We start from the raw sequence: 24,163 nt of genomic DNA, 5'->3' as shown, positions 1-24,163 counted from the left end.
AATATTTAACACCAAAAGCAAGCATAAATCTTCCTTTATGATCTCTGAAAACTCCGCCAATCCCTGTCTTGTTATTACTTAATAAAGAAGCATCAATGTTAACCTTTATCCATCCAGGAGGAGGGGGATGCCAAGAAGAAGACAACTTACACTGGTTATCCGAACAAGTATTAATAAAAGGTGATATCGGAGACATGGACACCATGTTAGCAGCAATTAACAAATTTGTATCTTTTTTATCACCATGAACCAATTTGCATCTACTTTTCCAAACAAGAAAAATAGCAGTACAGTATATGTTTACAATAAATGAGTTGATATCTTCTAATCTCTTTAATTCCTTTATACAATTTAGAAAGTTCGAGAAAACCATATTAGCATCCATGCCTTTAGAAACAACAAAGGTATTCCCAGGTAGACTCTTCTTCTCTTTAATAGGGTTAATAACTCCTTTATCGTGTATAGGCAGAAATTTCTTTGCAACAAAAACTTTCTTGTTAGCTACAGAACCACCAAAATGTTTTTTCCACCTTAAATCAACATTGTTGAATCATTTCTTGCCATAATTAACATATAACCACAACTTGTATTGAGCACGTCCAGGAAGAGAGAGAACGTCCAGGAAAATAGGAAGGATTTTTTGAAGTCCTGCTATCAATGTTGATGATGGAAGAGGGTGGCCGGTCATCCACTGATGACTGGAACACCTCATCCTTAATATCTGTTGCGCGTCCAACTTCATTGGATTTAAAAGGTAGATTTTCTTCCAACCGTAGCTTCTCTCGCAATTCCTATTTCACGAATTCTCCTCTGGTAATCAGAGAGGGTGGTTTTGTCTCTAAGCAGAAGTTTTTGTCGGAGACAGAGAAAGGAAAGGAAGTTATTTCTTGTTTGAACAGTAAGTCATTTTCACCTAGTTCGATTTTTTTCCCTAAATCAAATGACATGGAGGCTTCTTCTTCAGGTTGCAAGTCAAAAGAAGATAATCTGTTGAAGTAAGGTAATGGTGTTGATAATAACATTCTCGGTGATGTTAATATTAAAATTCTAGTTTCTTCCTCTGGATTGGATAATTAAAAAACCACATATAAAATAAATTTGAATTGAGGTTTGATGGAAATGAGGATGCAAATGTTGTCAAGCTTGATATGGAGAAAGCAAAAGCTAATGTTCAGGTTTTGAGAAATTCCTTGGTGGTGAAAATTCTTTACAAGAATTTGCCTTTTTCAAACTGTAGTCTTGAACTAAGGAGACAATGGACTAAATTTGGAGGGTTTCATATAACCTCACTTGGATTAGATTGACTTTTGTGTTCGTTTCAGTCATCTGAAGCAATGGAGGAAGTTCTTAGTGGAGGTCCTTAGTACGTTGGGGGCATCACCATTGGTATAGACAGATGGTCTCCTAACTTCTCTCCTATCTCTATGGATGAGATTTCTTCTCCCATTTGGATTCGTCTACCTCATTTGCCTCTTCATTGTTGGGATGAAATCAACATTACTAAATAGTTTTTAGAATTGGGACCCCTTTATTATTAGATGACAATATGTTTAGATGGGGAAGAAGGGAATTCGCTAGAGCTTGCATTCGAATTAAATTGAATACTAAGCTCCCTTGTGGTATTTGGGTTGAACGTTTAAATGGAAGATTTTTTAAAAAATTTGAATATGAAAATCTTTCATATCTTTGTTTCAAATGTGGAAGAATTGGACATAAAGATTCTGTATGTCCATATTGTTAAGAGAGTTGCTACTTAGCTTTTGCACCTCTTACATTTTTGCAACTTGTATAGTTTTAATGATTCCAAATATTATTGTTCTTAATTATTATTTTCTCCTAACATTTTTTGGAAGAATTATTTTTACTCTTGTGTGGACTAACATTTTAGGGTAATCGTACTCTAGACTACTGAAAACTTCCAATCAAATTCAACATATCATATTTTGTAAATTGAAGTATGTATTTTTCATTTTATTGAGTCTGAGAGACTGTGATTGTAATTGAGCAACCTAGCACATAAACACTGAGGGAGATCTTTAAAAGTTAAAATTTTTTCTACTAATCGTACGGGACGAACCATGGTCGTACAGGACGATCAGGTTAGTTGTACCCCTCGAAGAGCAATGGAACGAATAAAAAGTGAAGAAATTTTTCTAAGTCCTTATCGTTTAGATAAAATTCCAAATTCGTACCTGGACGATGTCCTCTGATTTCTCACTTTGAACTGTTTGTCCAGACGAAATAGTCAGTTCGTCCTTGGACGATGTCCTCTGGACCCATGACTTTAACTGTTCGTCCAAACAAAATAGTCAGTTTGTCCCTAGACGATGCTCTCTGGATGCCTTCGTCCAGACGATCATTACGTTCGTCCCAGGACGATGCTCTCTGGATGCCTTCGTCCAGACGATAATTATGTTTGTCCAAGGATGATTCTTTCTGGTTTGGAAACGTAAGAGTCATTCAGTTTTTTTGTAAAAATGATTATGGAAATAACCGTTCATACCGGACGAACATGGTTCGTACGGGACGATGATCGGGTACGAAGTCATTTCGTACCAATGCACATTGGGGTTCATATTCAACAGTTTTTACACTATTCGTACGTACAAATTTTGATCGTACGGGACGATCAAGTACGTACAGAATTGAAAAGTTGCTTTTTTTGGACGGTTTTTTGTGTCTTTCATATAAAAGGTCCAATGTAAACTGTATTTTAATCTTTTTGGTCATTGGTCTTTGTGCTTACTAAAAGAAGAGTGAAGGAGAGAGTAAGAGAGAGTGTTTGAAGGAGAGTTCTTACCATTGGAGCATGAAGGATTCACTTGGTACTCAAAGGTAAGGATCTCAACTTTGTAAATTGTGATTACTTCACTCTTTTCTCTTGTTCTTCTAGATTTCTTGTGAGAAGATCTTTCAAGGAGATCCGGTACTCTGCCGACACTTGGTGAAGTGTGAAAGTACGAAAAGTTCTCTGCCTACACTTGGAGAGTGTGAACAGCGGAAAGGTTCTCTGCCTACACTTGGAGGGTGTAAAAGGACGACGGTTCTCTGCTGCACCAGGTAGTGGTGGAAGATAGTTTTGTGAAGGCTTCTCCGCCTTGCTGTGGGGGCAAAAGGAGAGATACTATTGATATTAATGCAATACTCGGAGGGTGCCTCTGGGGAGTGGATGTAGGTGTGTTTGACGGAGCTACTATAAATCTTATGTCTTTTATTTTCCATTGCTTTTTTACTTTACTGTTTCTGTGGTTAATCTGTGGTTGAAAAGTACTTAAAAAAATTCCTTAAAGAGTTTTGTTTAGGTTTAAAATTTAAGAGGGCCTAATTTTTTTTTTTTTAAATTACCAATTCACCCCCCTCTTAGTTAGCCGCTGGGATATAATATTAGGTCTAACAACCTAACTCATAATTAATAAGTTTCAACACATATGTCTCTCATACTCTGAATCTGATTGATAAAGTAGTTCCTAAAAGTTTAGTTCAAGATGATGAAATTTCTTATGGGCCATGGATGCATGTGAAGTTCAAGAACAAAAAGAGGCAAAAAGTTTTATTTGATAAGAAGAAATCAAATTTTCACACTAGGGAAAATCCTGATAAGGTGGATTCGGGTATGAATCCTGTTGGAGATAAGGAAGATTTTGTTGATGTTGTATCTGATAAAACCATATCAGATCTCGAATATTCAAATAAATATAGTGTGTTATCTCTTGAAGAAAATGATGATATAGATGCTGATTTATCTAATGTTAACAATGTTGAAGTTGTTGACAAAGAAGACTTTAATAAAAGTTTAATTGAGGATGTTGATTTTCAGAATGTTCAAATTTTGGATAAAGCTCCGAATGATTGGTCTTTAGTAGTCAATCGCTGGGATAATTCTGATGGTTTGATTGCTGATCAAGCTATCCAAATTACTAAATCTGTTCAAAATTCAAAAGTTGATTTCAAAGAGGCATGAATTCTTGAAGGAGAAGAGGATGTCGTTACTTTTGCTGAGTCAGAGACTGTTGCTGAATTGAAAGTTGTCTCTCCTTCAATTAATGCCGTGATAACTATCAGAATGGAAACTCCTTTAGACGGAATGGGAGAATTAAGTGGAACTATTCCTGCTATTGCACCAGAATTTGATACTCCTCCTTCTGAGGTTAATTTGAATTTTAAAAAGGCTGTGATAGTGAAGGGAAAAACGGAAACTATTAAGGAAGGTTATTCTTCCGGGTCTAAACATAAATTGTTCAAACAACTACAATCATTGGGAACCAGTGGATGATTTACCTAGAAGAAGGATGATAGATCTCAGATTAAAGAACTTTATGAGGGGCTCTTCCCCTTTAGCTCATTGATATGCTTTCTTGTTATTACATTGAAAATAGTAGAATGGAATTTCTTATAAGATACTTGATGATGGAGCTCCTGATCAAAGAGTATCTCAGATTACTAGTTTTGGATTACGGCCTCGAAATTTGGAAGTGGCATCTGAGAAACCTATTGGAAGTATTCTTAGGTGTTTCTTGGATGATGGAGAATACTTGTATTTACTTTCTAGATTTTTTGTTTAGTTTCTTTTACTTTCTTTTAGCCTTATATTTGTTTTCTAAATTTATTCTAATTGCTTATGGGACCGGTACTAGGTTTTATTTTTTAATCGATTGGGAACTCTGGGATACTAACCAACCTTTCAGGTTGTTTAATATTTGGTATCCCTTCCATCCCAAGGGTTTTAAAATGGGAAATAGTGCATCTAATTTCAATTATGATAAGTTTATTTTAACAAATATGCTTTCAATAAGGTTCCTTTTGGATAAAGGAACTCTTAGTTTTTATTTTGGTTCTAGTTTGTGTCAGGCTGTTCTTTCTTCCGTTTTAATGCAAATAGCATTTCTTCAAAAAAAAAAAAAAAAACCACAACCCGTATTCAGATTCCTTGTTAACATTAACATTCCTTGTTAACATTAACTTTATTAGCACCATCTACCAAGTCCACAGGTTCCACAACAACCTTAGCCACTTCCACCTTCACATCCGGACAATCCACATTAACATGACCAATTTTACCACATTGAAAACAAAGCTTTGAAATTCCTTCATATTCAAATTTTTTAAAGAATCTTCCCGCCAATCTTTCCACCTAAACACCTAAGGGAAGTTTTTTGTCCAACTGGATTCTAAAACAAACTCTAGCAAACTCCCTTCTTCCTCATTGAAACATGCTCCCATCTAACAAATAAGGTTTGATAACTTGGGAAGCTATCCTACAAATATTAATTTCATCCCAACATTGCAAAGGTAGATTGGGCATTCTATTCCACATAGGAGTTGAGAGACCTGTATGTGAAGTAGGTGAGAACATAGGTGACTATCTATCAATAACAATAACATGACATTTAACAAACCAAGGTCCTCCCATCAAAATAGACTCCATAATTGTTGAATTCTCAAACGAGCAAAGCACCCAATTAAGACCCAATCCAGATATATAAAATTTCCCAAAACGAGTCCACTGCCTTCTCAATTCAAAACACATCATCCGAAAAGGTATATTATCACTAAACACTTTGACAACAAGTGCATTTTCTACCTTTGCATTTTCTACCTCTTTTTCAACATTTAGCATTACAGCCTTTCCATCCTCTGTAAGACACGAACTCAGCTCCAAATTGTCAATTTTGATGTTTGGCTTTCTTGTCCAAATAGATGGCAATCCACATTCACATCCGAACAATCTTAGCCATTCCACCTTCACATCCTAACAATCCACATTAACATGACCACCCGCCAATCCTTTCACCTAAACACCTAAGGGAAGTTTTTTGTCCAACTAGATTCAAAAACAAACTCTAGCAAACTCCCTTCTTCCCCATTGAAACATGTTCCCATCTAACAAATATGGTTTGCTAACTTGGGAAGCTATCCTACAAATATTAATTTCATCCAAACATTGCAAAGGTGGATTGGGCATTCTAATCTACATAGGAGCTGAGAGACCTATAAGTGAAGTAGGTGAGAACATAGGTGGCCATCTATCAATAACAATAACATGACCTTTAACAAACCAAGGTCCTCTCATCAAAATAGACTCCGTAATTGTTGAATTCTCAAACGAGCAAAGCACCCAATCAAGAACCAATTCAGTTATATAGAATTTCCCAAAACAAGTCCACTACCTTCTCAATTCAAAACATATCACCTGAAAAAGTATATTATCACTAAACACTTTGACAACAAGTGCATTTTGCAGCTTCTTTATAATTTCTACCTCTTTTTCAACATTTAGCATTACAGCTTTTCTGTAAGACACGAACCCAGCTCCAAATTGTCAATTTTAATGTTTGGCTTTCTTGTCCAAATAGATGGCAATCTAACCTGGCCTATATTGGCAACATTAGGTAGGTTATTAAAATCTTGTGTCTTTGATTTAATATTTCCAGATTTTAATAGAGGGTCTCCCTTATTTTCTAAGTCCAGAAAATCTTCAGTCACCTTGTTCGCATTAAAATAAACTTTATCTATCGCTGGAAAAACATTCAAATTTTTAATAGGACCACTCTTAATTAGAGATGTGGGAAGAGAAATGGAGCTATAACACTTATTAAAATAAATTTTCAAATGAAGCTTCCAAATCGAATTTCCCACTAAGTTCTTTAATCCCAGCTTTGTAGCTTGTAGTTTTTGGACTTTTGAATTCATTCTCCCTAATCAAATCTTTTACTTTACCCAAAACAACTGGTATTTTTTTGGAATTTAACAATCATCCTTCATTTATAATAAAAGTTTTCTCTTTTAAAATTTTATTTTGACCACTGAGAATTGACATACCTCTAGAACCTCCATTAAAAACTTTCGCAGCAGATCACACTGCGACCTTCAAGCCATTATGAAAGTTCGCACAGAAACCAGATGTTGCTAGGCAATGGCATTCCATCTGAGTCACCAAATGCTGTTGGAAGGATGGCGAAACTTTGCCGTCCGTGCCAACAACGAAAAAAGAGGAAAGTAGAAAATTTGAAAAAAACTTATTTTTTCCTCACCGAAACACCAAACTTTCTCTCACTAGGTTTCTCTTGCTGATATATATTAAGTGTTACCTCTTAAGAAGGAGGTTATTTTTATAAAGTAATTCTTACAGCAGGCAACTATTGATGGAATTTTTTTAATTAATTAAATTAATAAAATCCTTTAGAAGTATAATACAATTTTTAGCTCCAAAAAATTCCAAAAAAAATCCAAAAAATCTTTAAAAAAAATGTAGGATTTTTCTCGAAAGGAAATAGTTAATTTCCTGCATATTTATCATATTTTTAAATAAAATTGCTCTTAATTTATTTCATATTTCATTTTTAAATAATAGGAAGTTAATTAATTTTTGGGCATTAAACACACCCCTTAGGGGCTAGGGAAAATAAGTTTGAAGAACTATAAATAAAATAACTCGTATAGAGGTTTCAATTCACTCCTATTGGGGGAAAAATTGTCCGGTAAGAGTTTAAATACTAGTGATGGCGATCAAAGCCCGATACTCTTATGCTAGATCTAGTTCACTTTTATTGGGGGAAAAAGTATCTAGAAAGAGTCTAAATATCAGCGGAGAAGGTGATTAACACACGATTCTCTAACACGGGCTCCAGTTCACTTTGAACGGGAGAAAAATTATTTGATAAGACTTTAAATATCAAAAGTGGCGATCAACGCCTGATACTTTTACGCAGGATAAAGTTTGCTCCCATTGCAAGAAAAATTGTCTGGCAAGAGTTTAAACACTAGTGACTGCAATTAAAACTCGGGACTCTTACGCAGGCTCTAGTTCACTCCTACTAAGGAAAAAACTATCCATAAGGAGTCTAAATATCGGTGATGTAGGTGATCAACGCCCGATACTCTTATGTAGGCACCATTTCACTTTCAGCAGAGGAAAAATTATCCGGCAAGAGTTTAAATATCAAAAGCGGCGATCAAGGCCTGATACTCTTAAACAGGTTCTAGTTCGCTCCCATTGGGGGAAAAATTGTCTGCCATGAGTTTAAATACTAGTGACCATAATTAAAGTCGAGTACTTATATGTAGGCTCCAATTTACTCTTGATGGGGGAAAAATTATTCGTCAATAATCTAAATATTGGAAACAGAGGAGATCAACATCCAATACTCTTACATAGGCTCCACTTCACTTTCTGTGGGAGAAAAATTATCTATCAAGATTTTACATATTAGAAGCGGCAATCAAGACCCGGTACTCTTACTCAGGCTCTAGTTATCTCCAATTGGAGGAAAAATTATTTGACAAGAGTTTAAATACTGATGACAGAGGCGATCAAGACCTAGTACTCTTATGAAGCTCCAATTTACTCCCATTATGAGAAAAAATATATGGAAATAGTTTAAATACTAGTGGCAGAGTAGATCAAGAATTGGTATCTATAAATTTCCCTTATTGGGAGGTGAATTCATCTACTAGAGGTGAGGGTGCCTCGAATTATACACAAAAAGGGTATTCTAACTCATCTGATAGGAGGCAAGTCTCAAAAAACCAAGTGGATCTTCCAGGTATATGCTTTCTCTCTTCTTCTCATTTTCTTATCCTCATTGTATTAATATTCAAGTATTATTAAAGTGCACTGATGACACTTGAAAGTTTGTTAAAGATGTTAAGCCCTTATGAACTAGTCTCGATGCTAATCAAGAGGGAGGGTGAATTGGTATTTTAAAAATCTTTTAACGATCAAAACACAAACTCAAACCAAACCAAAATTCACCACAAAGAAAATCAAAGTGCAAAAATTAAATACAAAAATAATAAAGGAAAGAACACAACAGATTTATAATGGTTCGGTCAAACCTTGATCGACGTCCACTCCTCAGAGGCACCCTCTAAGTATTACACTAAACTTAGTGTTTCTCCTTTAGCCCCCACAGCAAGGCGGTGAAACCCTTACAAAATCACTTCCACCTTCCCCAGTGCGGCGGAAGACGAGCCTCAAGACGAGCTTTGAATCCGATGGTACTAAGGTACAAGCTTGTTGGAGCAACCATATGGAACCCCCTCCACACTCCCTTGAAATCCCTCCACATTCCCTTGAAACCCCTCCAAGGATCTTCTCCCTCTCTCAAACTTCATCTTTTCCTCTCTCTCTTTCAAGCTCTCTCTTCAAGTTTCCTCCAGAAGAACAAAGCTTCAATGGCTACCAAAGACACTTATGAAGTGTCTTGACAAAGTTTAAATAGAAGAGCTCCAAACAAGCTCATTGATTGTAACTTGCCGACATTATCGTCTAGGATGATATGAATATTGTCCTATATGATCAGTGCAAAATAAGCTCAATCAGCTAGAATAATTTGGGATAATTAAAAGGTTTTTGATCACATTGTCTAGGCCGATAAAATATCGTCCTGAACGATTAGTTCAAATCCAAGGAAATTCATCCCGAACATCGCCATGAAAAGAAGCTGACCGATGTCAATCATCCATTATATTGTCCCGGCCTATCTTGTAATCGTCCCGGATGATGTGATCATATCAATTAAGCCTTAAATGTTTTCTTTAATTATCAGATTAATTTAGGCATAATTGAGTTGCATCGGTCAGGATGATGTCCTGGATGACATCCAAAATAAATAATTCATAAATCGATCTGGCAGCTGATTCTTTCTGAATTGAGCCTATCGTCCCGGTCAATATAAAGATCTTCTAAGACGATGTGCTTAAAAACGACTACCTTAATCAGGATAACCTCATTAGGGTTTCTATTTTCAGCTGATCGTCCAGACCAATGTTCAGATCGTCCTAAATGATGTGAGTAAAAATAGAGAACTCTAAAATAAAAATAAGTGAGCAAGGTTATAAGCAAGCAAACACCCTTACAACCCAAGAAATACATTAATGAAAATTACAAATTGAACATGTTCTGCCAAAACTTGAGACTTATAAGGTGTACTGTAATCCTAAAATGTTAGTAAACACAGAAAGAAAAATATATTGTAAATACAGGTAAACAATAGAAAGTGAGACAGAATATTTGTTATCATAAAAAATATAAACCCATAAGCTCGAGTTGTAAAAATCTCCCCCTTTTTGATGATAACAAATATTACTGGTTGAATTTATAAAATTGAAAATATTTTCTCCTGATCTCTCCCTCACTAGAATAAAAATTTAAAAAAAGGGAAAGAAAAAATTTTTTGTTGTTTTTATTTTTTATTTTTTTGAAAAAAAAGTTACAAAAAGATATAAATATAACAGTAAGTTCTCCCCCTTTGACATTATCAAAAAGAGAAGGTGCACAAACAAACAAAATGAACCCTAATTAAAAAGACCTTAAAAATGAGAAAGTTACCTCTTGATTTTATTCTAAAACTTAGTAAGGAATGGATTGACAACGCATAATTCAAAAATGATTAGAAATTTAGAAATCGTTAATCCAAGCTCAAGTTCTTTTAAATGCTCAAAAATTTTTTAATCTAATATCTAAATCAAGGAACAAATTTGAAAAAAAAATACTAATGTTTTCAAAAATATTTTAATAAAATATATCAAATAGAAGATTAATGTAAAAATTATTAAATCAGGAATTATGATTTTCAAGCTTAAGTATTAAAAATATCAAGGGTTTTCTTAAGCTTTAAAAAGTACAAGAAAGATAAGCATTACTTTTGTGGACTCATTTTATGCATCTTGTTAGTTTTTTAGCATATTTTACGCATCTTTTACTTTTTTATACAATTTGTGTATCTTTCTCAATTTGGCGTCATTGTGCATCTTTCGATTTGGTGTCATTGGCTATTTTTTTAATATGCTATCTTTCTAAAATTTTAAAAATAAAAGTAAACTCATTCTATTGATAAAACGAATTACTTGATTAAGAAAATTATAGGGTAGATTCAACAACTTGCAAAAGATTCCTATGAGATAAACAAAATATAGAGAGATGAAAAGATCAGTTTCAAAATCCAATTTATAATATGATGAAAATTTTGAATCAGAAATAAATTAACCTTTTTAAGAAAAGAAATAGAGAAAGTCATGAGTTTCCTTCTTTTGACCATTTTTAGAGAAGTCAACCATAACTTGCATAAGAATTCAAGAAAAAAATAGGAGGTAGGTTTTTTATTTTTAGAAAAGGTAAAATATGTGTGTTGATCAGAAAGAACTTCACAAAAGAAAGTGAAGACAAGTTTAAAACTATAACGTAAAAGAAAAGAGGGAAAAATAAACAAGTAAATAAAAAAGCCTAAAGAAACTATAGAAAATAAAAATGAAAAACAACAAACAACAAATAAATAAACACACAAACCGGAGTTTAAGCATAATCTTACTCCTGATCTGATGATTCAGAAGCTAGGTCTACCTAGAAAATTTTTTGCTTTTCACTCTTTGCCATTTTTACAATTTGTTTAGCTTTATCCTTTTCTTTTGCAGGAAGAGTTCTCAAATTAGGCCACTGATTTTTTATATGTCCAGGCTTCCTATAACCAAAACAAACAATGTCAAAAGAGATCTTAACATTTTTACCTTTATTCCACTTTTGTTGATGCTTATGCTTTGCTGAGCTTTTTAATTTACTTGATAAGGCATTGCTTTTGTTACCAACTAAGCCACTTTTCTCTATATTTTCAACATTTAGCACTATCATCTCTCCTGAATATCTAGTTAAAATCATTTGTCATATTTGAAAATCAATAGATTACAAGAAAGTAGATATATGAAATTTCCAAAAATCAAAAGTAATATTTTCAAACAAAAGTGATCGGGTGATTGAGTAACTTTCTGCAATATTACGATTACAAAAATTAGTCATGGATCAAAATTTAAAAAGTTTCCAAACTTAAATTTATGAATCTTGCTCTGATACCACTTGAAAGTGCACTGATGGCACTTGAAAGTTTGTTAAGGATGTTAAGCACTTATGAATGTAGTCCTGATGATAACTTAGAGGGAGGATGAATTAGTATTTTAAAAATCTTTTAACAATAAAAATACAAACTCAAACCAAACCAAAATTCACCACAAAGAAAATCAAAGTGCAGAAATTAAATGTGGAAATAATAAAGGAAAGAATACACCAGATTTATAGTGGTTCGTTCAAACCTTGACATACATCCACTCCTTGGAGGCACCCTCCGAGTATTGCACTAAACTTAGTGTCTCTCCTTTAACCCCCATAATAAGGTGGAGAAGCCCTTACAAAATCACTTTCACCTTCCCCGGTGTGGTGTAGTAGTCGGGCCCTTTGACACCAAAGAGATTTTCTTCTTCCCAAAACTTTCCTCAAGATAAGCCTTGAATTTGATGGTACAAGGTGCAAGCTTGCTGGAGAAACCATGTGGAACCCCCCTTCACTACCTTAAAACCCCCTCCAAGGATCTTCTCTCTCTCTCAAACTCCACCCATTCCTCTCTCTCCCTTTCAAGCTCTCTCTTCAAATTTCCTCAAGAAGAATAAAGCTTCAATGGTTGCCAAAGACACTTATAAAGTGCCTTAATAAAGCTTAAATAAAAGAGCTCCAAACGAGCTCATTAATTGCAACTTACTGACATTATTGTCCAGGACGATTGAATATCATCCTATATGATCAGTGCATAATAAGCTCAGTCAGCCAGAACAATTTTGGACGATCAGAAGGTTTTTGCTTATATCGTCCAGGCCAATAAAATAATATCCTAGATTATTAGTTCAAATTCAAGGAAATTCGTCCTGAACATCACCCTGAAAAGAAGCTGACCGATGTCTATCGTCTATGATATTGTCCTGGCCGATCCTGCAATTATCCTGGATGATGTGATCGTATCAATCAAGCCTTACATACTTTTCTTAATTATCTTATTAATTTAGGCATAATTGAGTTTCATCAGCCAGGACGATGTCCTAAATGATATCTAAAAATAAATAATACCTAAATAGATCTGGTAGCTAATTCTTTCTGAATTGAGCCTATCATCCCGGCCGATATAAAGATCGTCCAGGATAATGTGCTTAAAGACTGCTGTCCTAACTAGGATGCCTTAATTAGGGTTTCTATTTTTAGCTGATCATCCAGGCTGATGTTTGGATTATCCTGAATGATGTGAGCAAAACTAGATAAATCTAAAATAGAAATAAGTGAGCAAGATTACAAGAAAACAAACACTCTTACAACCTAATAAATACATTAATGAAAATTACAAATAGAACATGTTCTTCCAAAATTTGAGTCTTGTAAGGTGCACATACAGGTAGTAAACACAGAAAAAAAAATATTGTAAATATAGGTAGACAATAGTAAGCAAGTCATAATATTTATTATCATCAAAAATATAAACTCATAAGCTCGAGTTGCAATATATTATCCATTAATTTTTGTATGCCCCTCCAGGTGGTAGGCCACTAGATATGCTAGATGCTATTCCTTCTACCTGTGAAGTGGTTGAGCCAATATTAGCTTCCCGGATGGTCTATGATAGTAAGAGAATGAGGTTAACATGTATAGTAGAGGCCAAGAATATCCACCAATGATCTATAACATATCTAAGGTTATTTATCAAAGCGTTACTTAATGACATTAATATATGTATAAGAGGTTAAGAGAATCCACTAAGGATGTATGACCTATCCGAGGTTATTTTTTAGATCACTATTTGATGATATCTGTTGCATTCCATGACCCATAGTATGAGATTTTGATGACTATAAATAATGCTATTTGAATTACTATTCATTGAATACTTTTGATTTCTGCTCTTGTCTATGAATACTAATATTTCAAGGAGATCATAAGTTACTCAGGATAACAAGAAGACTCAAGATTAGATAGAGTAGGAGTTTGAGTCCATAACATTGTAATTTTTTATTTATTATTATTTTTCTTATTGTACGCAAGATTGAGTCCATAACTTGAGTCTGGCCATAAATTGTATGCAAGATTGAGCATCCATGCACACACACAGAGGGGAGAGAGTTTAAAAAATAAAGAAAAGTTTTTCTCTATTGATCGTACTGTACGAGTTTAAATCATACTGTATGATCTTATCTGGCTAAAACGGCTATCTGTAAATAAGTCGTACTATATGATTAATTTCGTACTGTACAAAGAGTTTGTAATTTGAAAAAACCTAACCACTAGAGTAATTTAAGTAAGTTTAATAACTAACCGTACTGTATGATCTAAGTCATACTGTACGATCTATTTTGAATACTTAAATTAAACCACAGATTAATATTTAAATTAAGGATCAATTTCTAATTCATTTTCGTAATGTACGACATAATTCATATTGTACGAACAACCGAGGTTGTTTTCGATCGTACCAGTTTTCATACTAGACGATCCCTTGATTTTGACTAGTCATACTATACAATGTGGCTCGTACCCTACGATGTACAGAGATGAGTTTCGTCGTCCTAGCAATCATACTATATAAATAGAAGAATTTTTACATATCATATTGTACGGATGTTTATCGTACTGTACGATTATATTCAGAATTTTTGCCTATTTGTAAACCTTCGTACCAGGATGATGGCCATTTTGTGCTAATCGTACTGTATGATATTATATCATACTATACGATATTAACAGCTAATTTGGAAATTTTAGGGTTCCTTAGAACCTATTTTAAGTTTCAAAACTTCTATTTTTTGGAGTGTGACCGTGAGAGAGAAACATGATTAGAGAGGGATTTCTTGGGAGAGAGCTCCTGAGAAGATTATAGGGTTTGTGAGAGGAAGGAAAAATATAGGCTTAGTGAGGGAGGAGTGTGAGGGAGATCACATGGTTGCTCCAAGCTTGCTGCACTTTGCTCCTCCCGTGGGCCGAGAAGATCTTATGAGAGGCTCTTTGAGGGGGAGATTCTTCTACATCCATATCCTCTAAGGTACTCTGCCTTCTCCGGGAGGGAGAAAAATGAGAAGGTACACTGCCATCGCTAGGAGGGTGATAAAGTGCTTGGCACTCCGCCACTCCGGGTTTATGAAAGTAAGGTTTGTAAGGGCTTCTCCGTCATGCCGTGGGGGCAAAAGGAGAACTATTATTTAGTAATGAAATTCCTGGATTGGAGGATTCTGGGGAGTGGACGTAGATCAAGTGACCGAACCACTATAAAATCTCTGGTGTGATTTTTCCTTTTCTACTTTTTATTTACGCTTGCATTTTAATTTCATTAAAATTGGTTGGTGAAATTTTTTGTAAAACTCATTGTTGTAAATTGTGTTTCAAGCACTAACTTATGCATAATTTAATTTTCTTATTTAATTTTTTTTTTAAAAAAATTAGAACTCCTATTTAGGAATTTTTTTTGCAACAATTTTCTAATTCACCCCCCTCTTGGCGCATTTCATAGTTTCAATTAGTATCAGAAAACCTTGACAATCGATCATGACTCATTTTAGAATCGTAATACCACGGAGGGTTATTCAATAACATGTCAACCACTTTTTGATTATATCCCATTTGATTTTTGAAAAATTAGAATGTATACTTTTTTTTAGTCTATAGACTATCGTATGTAGATATTGGTTAATGATGGATATGTTGCACCGTTTAAACTTATAAATGGAGTGAAAACTCAAGTACCTTTTAATGAATGTAGCAATGAGGATAGGGGTTTGGGTCAATTAAATGCTAAGTGCTTAAACTATTTCATTTGTGCATTAAAATCTGAGGACTACATTAGAGTATTTACCTGTGCTACTGGTAAGGAGATTTGGGATAGACTGTGCATCATGTACAAATGAACTAGTGAAGTTAAACAGTCTAGACTTAACATTCTATTGCATGATTATGAACTCTTCCGTATGAAATCTAGTGAAATAATTTCTGACATGTATACTACATTCACCCAAATCGTGACATCCTTGCATTCATTAGATAGATAAATTTCGAATTCTAAAATAGTAAACAAGATTCTTAGATGCTTACCTAGTTCCTACGATGCTAAAATTACTACAATCACAGAATCTAAATATCTTAACATTTATTTTATTGACAATTTACTTGGGTCACTCATTGCATATGAGCAAGGAGTGAGTCAAAGGCAAAGTAATGCAGGTCAAAAGAAGGAGCTGATGGTGACATTGAAAGTAAACAACTCAAAAAGTGAAAGTTATGCAGCGGAGGAAGAAGATGACATAGCCTTGATGACCCGACAGTTCAATAACCTTTTGAAAATAAAATAAAGGCATCATCAGAATAACTAGAATAAAGATAAAAGCTTGAGAACTACTAAGGTTTCATCTGACACAATTTACTTTGAGTGCAGGAAACCAGGTCACCTCCGAGCTGACTGCCCCAACTTAAAGAGCCAACCAACTAAGGAAAAAGGTGAGGAGAAAGTTGAATATAAGAAGGGGAAGATGAAGACACAAAAGGTATTTTGGGTTGACTCTGCCTTAGAATCATCAGAAGAAGAAGTAGAGGATGTAACAAATTTATGTCTAATGGCTAACAATAATCTTTATCAATCAGATCAAGATGAGGTATGTCAACTTTCATATGAAGATCTACTGCTTATTTCTGAGAAAATCTATGACTCATATAGGAAATTAAAACAAAAATGCATGCTAGTCTTAATATTAATTTTAGTACTTTACAAACTAAGCATGCTAACTTAGTTAAAGAAAATTTGTATTTAGATAGAGATTACATGTCCCTGCTTGATGAGTATGATGCATTAAATAAGAAACACATTGAATTAGCAGAAGCACATGAATCCTTGAAAATAATGCATATTGAACTAGAAAAGGATTTTGATAGACTAGACAAACTTGCTTTGGAGTTAGATCACAATGAACATCTATTAAAATGGGAAGTTACAGGTTTAACATATCAAAATAACACATTAAAAAAAAAAATCAAAGAATTAGAAAAAGAGATGACATCACCAATATTAGCCCAATCTAACAAACCCCTAGTACTACATGCATCACACAACTTTAGGAAGAGGCATCACCACCCACATAGGTTAGTGACCCATTTCCCGGTGCTATGTACTTCTCTTGTGGCTTGCTAGGTCACATAGCCCACACTTACACGATTCACCAAAGGACACACCTAATATGGAGACCTAAATTGCATCCATCTCATCATAGCATGCATACATCCCATTCATGCAAGCATGAGGAATCCAAACTCACTTGGGTTCCCGAATCTAACCCTTGAATGACATTGCAGAAATGCTCTCACAAAAAACCTAGTAAGAGCATATCGTACTTGGATAGTGGCTGCTCATGACACATGATTGGAGACATAAAGAAGTTCATTTTACTGTAGATCAGGATCAGAGGCAAAGCAACATTGGGAGACAACACCACCAGGAAAGTGGTAGGCTCAAGTATTGTTAAAAATGCTAAGAATTTTTTAATTGAGAATATTTTATTAGTTGATTGTTTAAAGCATAACTTTTTAAGCATTAGTCAATTTTGTGATAAATGTTTTGACATAAATTTTTTTTTGACAAATGCCTAATTAGTTTAAATGACAAACTTGTTTTAGAAGAAAAACGAATGAACAATGTTTACATGTTAAATCTTAATTGCATTGATAATTCAAATTCATTTTGCTTAAAAACAATATTAGATGACTCGTGAATATGGCATAGGAGACTATGCGATGCGAGTATAAAAACACTTAGAAACATCACTCATAAAAATCTAGTTAGAGGTGTACATATGTTAGACTTTACTAAGGACTATTTATGCAATGTTTGCCAACTAGGAAAATAAATAAAATCATCCTTTCATTCAATCAAAGATGTGAACACTTCTAGGCCACTAGATATCCGTCACATGGACTTATTTGGACATGTTAGCACAGCTATCTTAAGTGAGAAAAATTATGGATTTGTGATTGTAGACGACTTAACTAGATTCACTTGGGTAAGATTCCTAGCACATAAGAATGAGTCGTTTGAGGAATTTAAGATATTCTCCACTTGGATTCAATTAAAATTAGGATATGAAATCTCAATAATACATAGGGATCATAATGGAGAGTTTCAAAATGAAATATTTGAATCATTCTGTCAAGAGATAGGAATAGAGCATAATTTCTCATCCCCTAGAACTCAGTAAAATCGAATAGCATAAAGGAAAAATATATCCTTGTTAGAAACTGATAGGGTCATGTCAGCTGAGTATACCCTTCCCAGATATTTTTTGGGCAGAAGCAGTTAACACGGCATGTTGCGTCTTAAATAGGGTGAACATTAGGTCAAAGTTGAATAAAACTCCTTACGAATTCCTTAAGGGTTAGGCACCGAATCTTTCACACTTACATGTCTTTGGTTGCAAGTGTTTTATCTTAATTAATGACAAACTTCCCCTAGGAAAATTTGATCCCAAGTCTGAGGAGGGTGTCTTCTTAGGTTATTCATTTGTAGGTATGGACTATGAAATCTTGAATAAGAGAACCTTAGTAGCTAGTAAAAGAGTCCAACCATGTAGTATTTGATAAATAAGATAAGTCCTCTGAATCTAAAATTGAAGAAGATGGGATAGAGGCAATTCAAGGAGTAGAAACTATGACCTTAGTAGAAAGGGTAGAACCTCAGGAAGATTTTCCTAGAGAATGGAGATACTCTTCTAGTCATTCTAAAGAATTAATTTTAGTAGACCCGTCGGAAGGTGTGAGAACTAGGCATGGACTTAAGAAGGAGGTTATTCATTCAGCATTCATCTCTATAATAGAACCCACTAGTATGGATCAGGCTTTAAGAGATGAATTTTGGATCCTAATAATGAAAGAAGAATTGAACCAATTCACTAGGTATGATATTTGGGAGTTAGTCAAGAGACCTAAAGAATAGAGTATAGTTGGAACAAAATGGGTTTTCAAAAATAAGGTGAATGACTCATGAACCATAATAAGAAATAAGGCCAGACTAGTAACTAAGGGTACAACTAAATTGAGGGAATAGACTATGAAGAAACCTTTATCCCGGTAACTAGACTAGAAGCCATAAGGGTGCTATTAGTTTTTGCTTGCTTCAAAAGTTTCAAACTATATCAAATGGACGTAAATAGTGTTTTTTTTTAAACGGGTAATCAAGGAAGATGTTTATGTTGAGCAACCCCCGGATTTGAAAGTTCATAATTTTCAAACCATGTATTCAAATTAAAAATGGCACTATATGGGCTAAAGCAAGCACCTAGACCCTAGTACGAAAGACTTAGCTCATTATTACTGGATAGAGAGTTTGTTAAGGGTAGTGTGGACACCACACTCTTTTTATAAAAGGTTAAAGATGAAACTTTCATTATTCAGATATATGTGGATGATATTCTATTTGGATCTTCAAATAAAAATTTATGTGATGAATTTTCAAAAATAATGAGTAATGAGTTTGAAATGAGCATGATGGGAGAGCCTAATTACTTTCTTTGCTTTAGTGTAAAACAAATAAATAATAGAACATTTATTAGCCAAACAAAATACATTAAGGATGTTTTGAAAAAGTATGAAATAGATTGTGCTAAGCCCATGAACACTCCAATGAGCTCCACAATTCAATTGGATAAAGACTCGAATAGAAAATTAGTAGACAAAAAAAAATATAGAGGAATGATCGGATCTCTCCTCTACCTGACTGCTAGTAGACTGGACATAATATTTAGTGTGTGCCTCTGTACCTGTTTGTAAGCTGATCCTAAAGAGTCTCACTTAACTGCGGTCAAGAGAATCCTTAGATATCTACTAGGCACCCCGAACTTATGAATTTGGTATCATAGATACAACACTTCTTTTGAAATCTTAGGGTACTCAGATTCTGATTTTGCAGGATATAGGGTAGATAGAAAAAGCACCTATGGTACCTGCCAATTCATAGGACATTTTTTAGTTTCTTGGTCTAGTAGGAAGCAAAATTTGGTAGCCCTTTCTACGGCTGAGGCAATATATATTGCAGTAGGAAGTTGTGTTGTACAAGTACTATGGTTGAAACAACAACTTCTTAATCTTGGATTACTTGTAGGAATCATCTCAATGATGTGCGACAACACAAGTGCAATCTCCATATCTAAAAATCTAATTCAATACTCTCAAACAAAACACATAGACATTAGACACCACTTCATAAGAGATCATGTTGCTAAAGGAGATATATAATTATATCACATAGCTACAGGAGATAATTGGCATACATCTTCATGAAACCACTAGCCTACGACTATAGCACAATGAATTGACCTTTTGCACCTTTTGCACCTTGAGGATAAGACTTAGTTTCATAGACATTAATGCATAATTAAAAAAAACAAACTTCTAAGGCTATTCCTGATTATCACACACTCACTTCACAAAACTCAAAAATTAACATTTTCTTTATCATATTGTACGATCCACACTCAAACTGTACGATATATCAAAACTACACAAATCACAACTCAGACTCAAATTTCATCTATGTTGATAGTACTATACGATTACCATCGTACTGTATGATATATCAAAAATATACAAATCAACCTAGACTCAAATTTTGTCTCTATTGATCGTACTATATGATCACCATCGTACTGTATGATATAGGTGTCTGCTCATTTAATCTATTTGGTACGACATTATTGCACATCGTACAGTATGATATCTCATCTTCTTACTATACGATCCACATCAAGAACGGATAGGGATGAATTTATTTCGTTTGGTACGACATTATTACTTATCGTATGATACAATATCTCCTCTTCATACCATATGATCCACGTCAGCGAAACGGATGAGGACGACTTAAAGGGGGTTAGTACGATATAATAGTTGTTCGTATTGTACGAACACCTGTTCGTTCTGTATGATGCTTTTTGTCAAAGGTCATATTGGCAACCCTCAGGATGATTGAAATCCTTATGTTCATACTATACGATGCATATCGTACTGTACGATTTGATAATCTTTTCTTGACTGTTTGTTCAAATGACATTATTACCCATCGTACTGTACGATCCTAGATCATACTATATGATAGCTCCAAAATTCTATAAATTTGTTGAATCTGAAGTTTCTTTTCACTCACTCCTCCTTCACCTCACTTGGCATCACCCTTCTTCATGAAATGTCAAGCTCTAGCAAGCGTGGCCGTCTCGTCATCAGAAGCTCATCTTCCTCTTGCTGTCCCAAAGATCATTTCCTAACTCCCAAAAATGAAGAAGCCTATCACAAACATAAGGCCTGTAAAATTACACCGTCTCAGATACTGAATCAAGCTGTTTTAAACTTTGAGGAAATAAATCTCTTCGCATCCACCACTCTCAAATTCCTCCTTACCCTGACCTTCCCGTATAATTCAGAACTCTTATTTAAATTCCTAGCCAACCTAACCTTCACTATCGACACCATAACCTTCCACTCTTTTGTCTGCCGACAACATGTAGAAATCACTAAGACTGAGATCGCCCAATACACTAGGCTATTTGCTGAAGGCCCTAGAGCTCATTCCTTCCTCTCAAATGAATTCAACTGGAGTGCTGCAAATCTAGTCCTTAGGAATGTAGCTTTCTACCAACATCAGCCTCTTATTCAATCCTTAACCTGAAATACTCAAATTATTCAGCACGTCCTTCGCACTTCATTCTTACCCAAAGTTGGCGACCGATCCGCATGACTCCAATCTTATCAGTCGTTACCTACCTTATAATGTCAAACACAAAATTTGATAAGGCGGATTTGATTATTGATTATATCTGAAATATGACCTCCATTTGCCTCCCTACCACTCGTAAAAAACAAAATCTTGTCGTTGGCCACCTTATAGGTTACATCATTCAAAATAAATACCAATTAACTTATCCTGGTGAACCTGATAATCTACCAATCTTCTATACATATGCCTCTTTCCATATTTTATTTCATCGGGGGCAAGAGCCTTATGAATAAGACTTTGATGAAGAAGAAGGAGAAGCTGCTCTAGAAGAAGCTCCTGTTCCATAAAGACTGTGTGCACCACCCTCTGGACCAACACCAGCCTACCCTCATAATGACTTGGTCGAACATTTCGACCAACTCTAGAGTCATCTTGATACTCACATCCAAGACCAGCACCACCAACATTAGGAAGATATGTGGTGGTTTGGGGAACGCTTCACTTCGATTGATCAATAATTTGCATCAATCCACCAATAATTCCAACCACGATCACCTCCACCTTCAAGTGATCAGGCCCCTCCTTTCTGAAGTGTATCTATTTTGTGCTATTTGTTTTAGTGTTGCTTGTGACTCATCTCTTTTTTGATGTCAAAAGGGGGAGAAGTATGTTATAGTCAGTATGTCCTGCTTATATTTTTTTTAAAGTTCAATGAAATGCATTTTTCTTTTCCTATTTTATTTCATGATGTTTTAGTTAATTAAAAAAAATGCCTTTCAAAATTGCTAATAATCAACATTATTTGACATCATAAAAAAGGGAGAGATTGTTGTAATCCATGACCCCTAGTTTGAGATTTTGATGATGACAAATAATGCCATTTGAATTTCTATTCATTGAATACTTTTGATTTATGCTCTTATCTATGAGTGCTAACATTTTACGGAGATCACAAGTTACTCAGGACAACAAGAAGACTCAATACTAGGGGTAGAGTAGGAGTTTGAGTCCATAACATTATAATTTTTTTCATTTATTATTATTTTTCATTTCTTGAGTCTGGCTATAAATTATATGCAAGATTGAGCAACCATGCACACACACAGGGGGAGAGGGTTTAAAAAATGAAGAAAAGTTTTTCTTTGTTGATCGTACTATACGAGTTTAAATCGTACTGTACGATCTGATCTAACTGAAATGGCTATCTATGAATAATTCGAACTATATGATTAATTTTGTACTGTATAAAGTGTTTCTAATTTAAAAAATTCTAGTTGCTAGAGTAATTAAAGTAAGTTTAATAACTAAGTGTATTGTACGATCTAAGTTGTACTGTACGATCTATTTTGAATACTTATTTAAATTAACCCTGAGATTAGTGGTAAATCAAGGTTCAATTTCTGATTGGTTATCGTACCGTACGTCATAGTTCATACCGTATGATCAACCGAGGCTATTTTTGATCATACCAATTTTCGTAATGGATGATCCCTTGATTTTGACTAGTCGTACTATATGATGTGGTTCGTACCCTACGATGTACAAAGACGAGTTTCATCATCTCGGCAATCGTATTATACAAACATAAGAATTTTTATATATTGTACTATATAGATGCTTATCGTACTGTACGATTATATTTAGAATTTTTTGCCTATTCGTAAACCTTCGTACCAGGACGATGGCCATTTTGTACTAATCGTACTGTATGATATTGTATCGTAATGTATGATACTAACAACTAATTTAAAAATTTTAGGGTTTCTTGGAGCCTATTTTAAGTATAAAAACTTCTATTTTTTAGAGTGTGACTATAAGAGAGGAACATGATTAGAGAGGGATTCCTTAGGAGAGAGATCTTGAGAAGATTTTTGGCTTTGTGAGACGAAGGAGAAGGTGGGCTTAATGAGGGAGGAGTGTGAGGGAGATCACATGGTTGTGTTGCAACCCATGACCCTGAGTTTGAGATTTTGATGATGCCAAATAATGAGTGTTTTGGAACTGCTTTTCATTGATTATTATTTTATTTGTTATTTTCCTTGAGCACTAACATTTCAGGAAGATCACAAGTGACTCAGGAAGAAAGGAAGACTCAAGACCGGGTAGATTAGGGGTATGAGTCAAACATTGTATTTTTCATTTATTGTATTTTTACTTTATTGAGTCTGGCCACAAAATGCGTAAGAGTAAGAGCAACCATGCACACATACAGGGGGAGAGTTCTTTTTTAACTACAAAATATAACTAAAATTCTTCTTTGGAGATCGTACTGTACGATTTTATTTCGTACCGCACGATCCAAGCTATGTGGACAATTCTGTGAATAGATTGTACTGTACGAAGTCTTTCGTACTGTACGATATGTTCAGATCCAAAATCCTAGCCGTGACTTAGTTTAAGTAAGTGATTTTGCGCCGTTCGTACTGTACGAACAGGTTCGTATTGTACGATCCGTTTTTAATACTTACTTAAATTAACCCGTGATTAATGCATGTAATCCAGGCCTAATTAAAATTTGAACATCGTACTGTACGAACTCGATCGTACCGTATGATGAACAGAGACGAAGTATGATCGTCCCGGATATCATCCTGGACGATCTCTTGGTTTTTGTCACATCG

The 24,163-nt window shown here is 34.6% G+C and overlaps 1 protein-coding gene across 5 annotated transcripts in view; it reads left to right on the top strand.

Moving 5' to 3' along the window:
• The window catches only part of LOC110107656, a 112,789-nt gene that overhangs the window by 81,335 nt on the left and 7,291 nt on the right, over window positions 1-24,163 (top strand). The window contains exons 4-5 of one of the 5 annotated variants that reach the window (XM_028696175.1): window positions 16,227-16,443; window positions 17,138-17,327. The exons of 1 other annotated variant lie outside the window; for it this stretch is intronic. In XM_028696175.1, coding sequence (XP_028552008.1) covers window positions 16,227-16,443; window positions 17,138-17,197 — 277 coding nt within the window. In that variant the 3' untranslated portion in view covers window positions 17,198-17,327. Of the gene's footprint in view, window positions 1-117; window positions 338-603; window positions 2,768-16,226; window positions 17,328-24,163 lie in introns of those variants that run through there. 3 more of the 5 variants (XR_003701219.1, XR_003701212.1, XM_028696174.1) reach the window with 3 other exon arrangements.

This window comes from Dendrobium catenatum, unplaced genomic scaffold, assembly GCF_001605985.2.
Source record: "Dendrobium catenatum unplaced genomic scaffold, ASM160598v2 fragScaff_scaffold_716, whole genome shotgun sequence".
Lineage (NCBI taxonomy): Eukaryota > Viridiplantae > Streptophyta > Magnoliopsida > Asparagales > Orchidaceae > Dendrobium > Dendrobium catenatum.
The sequence above is the reverse complement of the archived record's forward strand: the minus strand, read 5'-3'. Positions and strand labels throughout refer to the sequence as shown.